Here is a 9,858-nt window from a genome sequence, read left to right as displayed (position 1 = left end):
ATTGACACCTTGATTGGTACACTTCGGTCTACTTTGGCACGATCGGCACAGCTAAATCTCGTGGCTCAGATTAGGGTGTGCAGAGTTGATTACGCCTTGTTCTCCTCTGGATTTGGAAAAATGCGAGGGGGGGCGACACATCGAAAATGTCGTTTAAACGCTGTCCAGACTGGAGAGTTATAACATGTTATATCAGTTGTCAAATAATTGCAACACAAAAACCACCATCAAGATAGCGCTATAACATGTTATAACTCTGTAGTATGAACGTACTATAAGCTTCAACTCTATTTACATCGAGAGGGGCGACACATCCAAAATATCGTTTAGCTTCAACTCTATTTACATATGATTTTCTTGTTCAGTGTAGATTTGCAGGATTCCATTTCTTAACGTTTCTACTTTTTCGATGCTGCAGTAGATAGAAGTCGATGGCGATAGGTACGAAAGGATTGTTCATGAAAAGTAGGTGTGTGTGTCAATTCATTTGCTGCTAAGAAGGCACGAAGCTACACGCACATCAGGCGAGCCTAAAAAATGCGAATGAAGTCAATCTCGTTGAAAATCAACTATCTGGTGAGTATTTTAGTATTAATTACCTGCTCAACTATCAATTTTAAACCACAATTATCATTGGCAACTGATGTTCAAAAGAAGGAGTTCTGGAATGCTTTTGCCAAGGACGTGGGACAGATTCCACCTGTTATACGAAATTAAATAGAATACACATGATACGTGAACGCTGCACTAGGCGAAGTTAATGATTTGGAAATCAAAGCAATTGAAGAAGATACACGGATAGAAATCTCCTTATACCTTTTGGCAAATTTCTAATGCTGATTATTCATAAAATTTATAAGTCAACTAATAAGCAGACGCCTTGCAAAAATTTAATGAAGATCATGTGTCAAATGAAATGTATAAACGGTCACACATACCTTTTATGCATTCTTATAGGACCTATGCGGTTGGCAAAAATGTATAAATGAAACACATGAATAAAATAATTGATTTTCGTTTCGTGTATGCAAAGAGTCTCAAAATCCCAGTATATTTCCAACCTCGCTTCCAACGTAAAGCTGAAGAATTGCTTCGAAAAGTTTGATGATAAACCAGAGGCATATTTTTCACTGTAAAACATCGTCGCTAAAACATTACCGGCATCTGTTGAGTACACTGTGGTGGGTAGTACGCTAAACAGATGGCGGTAGTGTGTAAACGCCAAACTCAAGGGAAATGACTATGCGGGCCACAGGTGGTGGTACTACCAACTACGATACTTTTAAATTAACCGTTAAGGTTCTACAAAGGGTCATTATTTTGTTTACTTCTTCTTTTTGAAATATTCTTCGATCATCATTTTCTAAATGTATTGGTAAAATTCATTGGAAGTGTCTCCACGCCAAAACTGCCCATTTTTCTTAAATATCAACTGGTATGGTGAGGAAAACTTAACCATCTCTTTTCTTCCTTCATTTCAATACAACAGCAAATGTGATGTCACACTATCTAGTGGATAAGAATGTAGCAGACAAAACATTCGCACTGCCAGACTGCGCTGTATGCAAGATTGTTTACACCCCTGAGCGGGAAAGTGTTTACCAGGCTACGTGCACTGCTGCCATCAACCCTGTTAGTGTTGAATTCAATCTTCTGTGACTTTTTTAATTTGGTCATTTGTGTTTTATTTAATCAGTTTTTGATATTTATCCACCATTAAATACATCACTCATCTATGTTAATGAGGCAGACTTCGCAATTAATTGTTTTAATAAACTTAAATTCATTGCTAGAGGCAATACATCTGACACTGATACTTTCAATGATACTTTCACGATTGCTAGCAAATCAATAAAGTAGAAATGGTTTTCTTAGTGATAAATTTTGTTCACCAAGAGTTTTGTGAAGCAGTCGTTTTGAGTTTCGTGTACTCGATTGCGTTTAATTGTGCTATACTTCGAAGAACACAAGGAAGTTAATACAGTGAATGTGTTTTACACAGGAAATTTTTGATCTAAGATCGCGAAATACATGTTTTAAATTTTCGTATTCATAATATATGAATGTATGTGTAAACTAATGATGATGATTTTATGATGTTTAAAAGATAAGAAGAACACAAAATTACTTACCCTTTGTAGAACCTTAAATGCTTGTTCGATGCGAGGTTCGATGAACAACTTGCGAGTGTTATGTCTGTTTGTCTGTGCCAGAGGACTTCCGTTTTCTTGCTGGAAAAAAGGCGATAATAAGGATGTTAGCTGCGAAAATTAAAAAAACGCGGCTTTAACCACTATATGAGATGGCGGAAAAATATTCCAAGAGCCTCAACTTAGTACCGAATTGAACTTTGATTGCGAAACCGCAATTAAAATGGATTTCATATAAAAATGTGATCTAGAACTATAATTTCAATAGAAACCATGAGAAAACAAAACTGTTAAAACGTCCATACCTAATTATTCAATTCTTTCAATTTAAATTAAATTTAGTTATGCATACATAATGCAGCCGAATCCTAAGTATTTAGTTTTTATCGCTTGGCATCATCTGCTGGTGGGTTTATATAACACGCATGTTATCGATAGGAAACCTTCAAAAACTAGCGGGCTGGTGATCCAGTACAGTAACATTTCTGGTGAAATTCACGAATGAACGCAAAAATAGTGTTCCAAAAATGTTTAAATTTACATCGTCCATGGAATTTTAATGATGGGGCTATCTAATTGTGGGATTTGGAAACAAAATAACTAATACTTCGCGCATTCATGTAGATAGTTAGCAGTCAAGAATGTACTCACGCTAATTCTAATGCTACTCTTGTAAATCTTTGAAGTAAACCTGCCGACCGAGAGTACGTGCCACTACAGGAATAACTGAAGAAATTCATGTTACAGTAAACAAGCCCGGTCAAACCGTGAACGAGATAGTTTTCACAATACCGCAACCTACCAGTTGCTGGGGTTATTCCGAGAGTCGAAGTGACTTTTGTCACTAGTGAAGTGAGAAAAGTCACGTCGTGGAGACGTGACTCTCTGTGAAAATCAAATGAAGAGTCACGTCACGTCTCTATCTTCGAACGGACCGCTTAAAACTCACAAATCTATAATTTTGGTGTTAGGATGTTAAACAATTCCGGAGAGCTTCGAGATTATGGCGTAATTGCTTTTGTAAACAAACACGTCCTTTGACGATTTCTCGCGTATTAAAGCTCAATCTTAAAAACTAATAACACAAACAGGTAGAAGAGTGATTCTTCTACCATTTGGTATAGTTTTTTTTTTCGCGAGATTGTTCTTTTATTCGTGCAAAATCGGTGATTGACGTGTTTGCTTACAAAAGCAATTACGCCCAAATCTCAAAGTTCTCCGGTTATGACTTGACCACAGTCTCACCGAAATGTAAATAAACACCTCCGGCTTGCTGATTCGTCTGCTACGGTTGCTTGTTCGGTAATAGCTCGATCACGAAAAGATTCGAGCATGCGCAAGTAGATGGTAGTAGATGCAAACAGATGCTGTACTGTAAATAAATATATAAAAAATAGATAGATTCACGCTGAAAATGAGATAATCTGGATGTGTCGCACCCCCTCGGGTAAAATCCCATAAGCATCTGTCAATCTGTGTGTGAAACATGGCGAACTTTATCTCATGTCTTTACTCCACCGATAAAGTGAAGCGACGTTGGTTCAATTGTGCCGTCAGCACCAATTGTTTGAAAGTTTTTGCAGCAAATACGGCGATGACATGGCTTGATCGGAACGATGGACACACATTTTTTTCCCCCATTGATTTACATGTATCATCCAACCCGCGTGTGTTGCAAACAAGCTTTCATACAATTGTGTAATTTTTCCTTCCACCATTCCGATCAAGCTAAGTATGTAGCAAAGCGAGTTGTCATGACAATTCGCAAGCGTTTTGTCTATATTGTTGACTGCTCTCAGTGTTTTGATACCCTGATTATGAGCTTATGTATGTTTTTTTTTTAATAATAATGCTACGTTCAGACTTTAGCTGATGTTACGTAATACAGTAAAGTTTCCCTTCCCAAGTAACAATTTTGGTTTTATGAGGGTTCTGTAGACCATGATTTAGACTTCTAGAATGTTATAAAACCGCGATAAAACCTGCAATGTTACGTGGGTTAAACGCTGGCCAGACTGAACAGTTATAACATGTTATAACGGTTGTCAACTAATTGCAACAGAGAAACCACCATCAAGATAGCGCTATAACATGTTATAACTGCTCAGTCTGGACAGCATTTAATGCCTTGTTCAGACTACAGAGTTTTAACCTGTTATAGCGCTATCTTGATGGTGGTTTCTGTGTTGCAATTATTTGACAACCGTTATAACATGTTATAACTGCTTATTCTAGCCAGTGCTTAAACGTACTATTGCTCGATGTTCTACCTAACTTGATGTAATTCCAGGCTACTTCGACCACTACAAATTTTCAAATTAACCTCCTTAACTCGATATCCTCCCTAACTCGATGATCCCTTCAATATCGAATTAGGGAGGGATAGGCTATCCTGATATTAAATGTCATATATGAGGGGGTTTGAAGGAAAGGGGTGTAAGTGACTTTGATCGATTCTCTTCATCGACTTTCTCTTTTAATAGCCACAGCTTTATAAACAGATTTTGCGCTATTTCTGCCACATACTTTGATAAAGGCGGTTCTTATCTAGCATCCAGCATGGCCCACGAATCAAGGAATGCGTTTACAGCTGAATTATTAACGAAAGAGAAAGTCGATGAAGAGAATCGATCAAAGTCACTTACACCCCTTTCCTTCTAACCCCCTCATATATGATTTGCAGAGAAAATCTGGCATATAAGTACTCATTACAAGGCAGTCCATAGAACGTAATATTAGTCATAGTTTAAACATGGTATATCAGTAACTGCCAGAATATTTCCAGGCAATACTAATATTAAAACAATTTGTGTTACTTCAAATTTGATCTTTTTATTTTTTCGTTTACCAATTCATTTAATCTACAGCACATATTTACACAAAAACCCTTACATCACAAATAAGCATACAAACTGATAAACGATTGAAATTCACAAAATTCATCATCGGGTACCGCGGAACAAAAATGCTACTTCGAGTAGTGGTTTTCAGCATTCACAAATTGCTAATGCAGAACGCTGAACCTGTGTTTATTGAGGCAGTAGCCTCCAAATCTAATATTTGTCACTGACATTGCCACCGAATGCCATTTGGGTTCTGGTTAATAAATATAGATAGGATAGAGTTTTCACTACGGCGATCAATTTGTTGCATTTTATGTCAATTTATGCTAGTGCTTCTAAAGTCTTGTTGGTTGCGATCCAAGCGCCGCGTGGAATTACGAGAATCGTAGCCCATTATACACCCGATTGATGGAGGGTTGATTCAGTAGATTTTTGATGTCTGAAATTTATCAAAAGGGAATTAGATCGGGTAACACGAGAGCAAATTTCTGAAAGGTACCTTCTTTTTCAGTGTCACTGAGTTGCGTCTTGGGGAACTCTACGTCGAACGAAATGTACAAAGTTCCTCGGAGGTTGTTGTTCTCATAGTTTGGCATACCTTCGCCATTCTTGCGAATCCTAGCTCCGGGCCACGTGACCTTTTCCCGCGTTATGGGAACCTTATGGCCGTCCAAATGGTTAATTTCCATTGTGAACCCAACCAGAGCATCCTAGAGGATCAGAAAATTACATAATTCAATGGACCAAATTTACTGAAATTATTCACAAACCTGTAAGCTAATCGTTACGTTGGTGTACAGATCATCACCCCGTCGTTCAAACCTCTGATGTGGCACCGTTCTGATCTTCAGTATCAAATCTCCCGGATCGCCATCGATATGTGGCTCACCCTCTCCGGAGAATTTCGTCTCCTGTCCATCTTCCATACCCTGCTCAATTTCGATTTCAATTGTCCGTTCCTCATTCACCAGCTTCACATTCGGACACTCATCGCAGACGGTTTGCTGCATCATCTGGAACCGACCGGGTCCCAAATTCCGCGTGACCATCTCCTGCCGGCAATTGCACTTACGTGTACCTTGTGCCGGTTTCATCACTGGCTTGTTTCGGGTTATCTCCACAAAGTTACCGTTGTACAGTTCTTCAAGCGTCACAAACAGGTCCATCACAATGTTAGCTCCCCGTGGGGTTTCTCGCTGCTCCTGGCCACCGAATCCGAAGCCAAAATCGCCGAAAAAGTGCGCGAATGGATCCGTGTTGTCCATCATGCCTTCCTTCTTGACGCATTCCTCTCCACATCGGTCGTACAGTTTGCGTTTGTCATCGTCAGACAGTACCTCGTAGGCGGCACCAAGGTCCTGAAACTTCTGGGACGCTTCGGGATCGTCTTGGTTCTTGTCGGGGTGAAGTTCTTTGGCTAGTTTTCTGCAAATAGCAATTCATATGTCAAGTAACCTTTAGCAATAATTCATGCTTTAGATTCGCATTTGGATTAAACTATGCTTTGAATCAGCTTAACAATAAAATACACCATCGTAACAACGTGAATCATCTCTCCTTCTTCTTCGTGTCAATAACGCTCTAATTGAATCTTCACGCATGTTTTGGCTTTTCAAGGCTACAGACCAGAAAGTCTTAAAACATGTTGTAGCTCCTCAGCCTTACCAGTGTTTTATCAACTTACACCAAATTTGTTTTTGATTCAGTTCCAACCAGCGTCGGGTATCAAGATAGAGTCTGCTTGTTTTCTGACAAACTACAGTTTGATCGTTTGTTTTTGTACCTTTTGTTCGGGTCGAGCTGCACACAGACAATTCAGTGCCAACATTTGAAAGGAGCGTAATTGCTTTTGTAAACAACGTCGTCAATGAAATCGACGTCTAATTCTCCCAAATGAAAACCCACCCCTCCAAATTACAAATGCTAGCTGATACAGGAAACATTTCTCTGCGTGCTGGTGTCATTCATTTTCATGAATGAGCTTTCATTCGCGAGAAATCGACGACTTAAGCCATTGTTTACAAATGCAATTACGCCCCTTTGAAATGTTGGCACTGAATTATCTCTTGTTCGCATCCTTGCATTACTGATTTCACACTCGTTAATTGAGAGTAGAGTTTCCTAGTTCGTATATTGGATGACAAGTACACTGATACTATATACCCCGCATAATACATAGTTCTACATATGAAAAGGATTCTGTTCTGTTTCAACCTTAAGCAAAAAAATGCTCTTGTGTCATATATTTTTTCATTAAAACTATAGGTAAACGAAATTTCACAAACCTTTAAACATAAATCAATACCTAATGCATTTCAATGTCTAAGGCTAGACACTCGTTTGATCTCATAGAACGCACACAAAGTGTAACGCCCCTTCAGGTGTTACCTCTCGCCTCAAGTTACAAGGGTGTATTTCTCATCAAAAATGATTTCAACTCTATCCGTTATAAAAAGTGATCAACTTCATCCCGATTTACGGTACCCATTCCACCAAAACTACATACCTGTATGCCTTCTTGACCTCGTTCTTGGCAGCGGTCTTCCGGATGCCCAGAATTTGGTAGAAATCCCTACCCGCTGAGACTTGCTGCACCAGCAAAATCAGCGCTACGTGAAGCAAAACGATACTCCACACTTGGAACGATTTCATCTTTGTGGCTTTGTGGGTAAAACCAATCTCAATCGCAAACCAACCCGTTTCACCTCGTGTCGATTAACAATCTTTTATGAAAAGATTCATCTAAACTAGATTAATACAAAATATATAGCTATTAATTCGACTAAAAACGATTCCGATTAGTGTCGCCTATCGGAGAGCTTCGAATGCTTCGTGTACCGTAATCGTGGAGAAACCCGTCACTAGAATTTTCCCTTCTTCCATCTGACAATCGGCAGATGGGCACCCGTGTCAGAGCTTCTCCACTCGGCATTTGTTGGTGCTCGCTGATTGGTCGAGCCGAATGACATACTGAGACTGAGCGATATTTTGTTGTTTCGGTGCTGCCAACGTGAAGAAAATGGGAAAAACGATACCTCGGTTAGATGATGGTGTCGTTTGAATTGGAAGTTACCTTAATCACATGACAGGCATGGCTGATCATTTACATTCATTTTGTGCATTCGTTTCTATTCATTTACCTCTAACTTTTTTCCATCAACAAATTCCCGTAAAATGAAAGTTTTAGCTAATATCAAAACCTACATAAAAATTCCACATCATTTTACGGGATTCTGTCGATGAAAAAAGTTAGAGGCAATTGAATGTAAAGGAATGTGGGTCATTCCAGCTTAAGTGGGTACAGAATTTTAAAAAGTTGTGGTCAATGTCACCGATTTGAGCCAAACTTGGCCAAAACACATATTAAGACATTCTGAACAAACACCTTTTTTTTTTGTCAATCAGTGTAGACCGTTTTACAATGGTGCTGTTGCCTTACATGCTGTTTTAAAACGTACGTTTTATTTGAAATTGTCAATAAATGTAGACTGCATATACAAATATCTAAGAAATAAAAATTGTTTTAAACTTAACGAGATAAAATTCTAGCAGTTAGTGTTCTCCTTACTGTATCTTTAGACATCGTTAGATCTATACGCTCACAATAATTATTATACACTCTCATTATTCTATTGATTAGTCCATTTTTAACTCTAAAGTGCCTAGATCCTTCTGGGCTACAACCCTGAATTTCCGAGATTTTTAAAAATTTCAGAAGAGATTACCCTCCCCATGGACATGGAGGTTGACGGTACTGAAGCAAAGGGTTATGTTTAATTTCTTTATATTTGCAACGTGGCACATATCACCTTCTTAATGCTTCAGTATGCCTCAAACTTGGGGCAAGACAGCTTTCGAGCATGAGTATAATCAGAGTTAATTTTGAGTAACTCTGAGTAACTCGCATTGCTCAACAACATTTACACATAGCAACCTGGTTGTTGTGTTGAAATCGATGCTGTCAAGCAAAGATAATTCAGTGGCAACATTTCAAAGGGGCGTTATTGCATTTGTAAATTTGTAATACGTATTTCAACATTTTAAGCGGTGCCCTTTCAAACTAAAACTTAACCGAGAAGATATTTTGGCAATGGGAAGGCAACTGCACTTTCGTAGAGCACGCTGCGAAACATTAGCAACTACATAATACGGATTCTGATGGACAATCACAATAAGGATTCAGGACAGTCCCAGAGGGATTCTGGACAATCCCTAGAAGACTTCGGACAATCTCTGGAAGGATTCCAGTCAATTGAAAAGGGGATTTATGACAGTCTCCCGAGGGACTCCGAACTTGCCTAGGGGTGATTCCAGACAATTTTCAGAAAAGATTCCATACACTCGCAGTACGGCTTCCGGACAATATCAGAGGGGACTTCGGGAAAACCCAACACGGATTCTGGATAGTCAAAAGGACGATTTCAGTAAAAAATAAGGGGCATTCATGACAGTTCAGAGAGGATCCCAAACAATCGCAGGAAGGATTCCGTACAATTCCAGGGAGATTCCAGACAATCACAGGGAGGACTACGCAGTCATCCCAAATGGAGGGTTCTGAACTATTCTTAGTAGCATGACAAAAAAAGAGATCCCTTCGACGATCGCTCATGTAAGTGTTGGAATAGAATCAACTATGAAGTTGGCCAAAACTAATCTAAATATTGTGACCCGGGATGAGCAGCTACATAAGGGCCGTTCGTCAATGTTCCATTTGTGCTAAATGTGGATCATCACAACAACACCAGGCGATGAAAATTTAACCCGTTTCTGAACACAATTTTCAACTGTCTTTTTCTAAGAGTTTCTAGTGACAATTGACCATTACTCAGGCTTTTCTAGCAAAATATTCTCTCAGATGTATATCG

The 9,858-nt window shown here is 39.0% G+C and overlaps 1 protein-coding gene across 1 annotated transcript; it reads right to left on the bottom strand.

Moving 5' to 3' along the window:
• Positions 1–5,192: 5,192 nt before the first annotated feature.
• On the bottom strand, positions 5,193–7,839 carry shv (DnaJ homolog shv). Its single transcript, XM_065224061.1, has 4 exons — positions 7,500–7,839; positions 5,764–6,418; positions 5,493–5,703; positions 5,193–5,432 (listed from the first exon to the last, which is right to left on the bottom strand). Exons 1-4 carry the CDS (start codon positions 7,643–7,645, stop codon positions 5,368–5,370), a joined length of 1,077 nt encoding a protein of 358 aa, XP_065080133.1. The 5' UTR covers positions 7,646–7,839; the 3' UTR covers positions 5,193–5,367.
• Between the last annotated feature and the right edge of the window lie 2,019 nt (positions 7,840–9,858).

The sequence above is a fragment of the Ochlerotatus camptorhynchus genome, unplaced genomic scaffold, assembly GCF_037179485.1.
Source record: "Ochlerotatus camptorhynchus isolate MF236.1 unplaced genomic scaffold, CSIRO-AGI_Acam_v1.1 ptg000204l, whole genome shotgun sequence".
Classification (NCBI taxonomy): domain Eukaryota; kingdom Metazoa; phylum Arthropoda; class Insecta; order Diptera; family Culicidae; genus Ochlerotatus; species Ochlerotatus camptorhynchus.
Note: the sequence above shows the minus strand (reverse complement) of the source record. Positions and strands in the feature narration are given on the sequence as shown.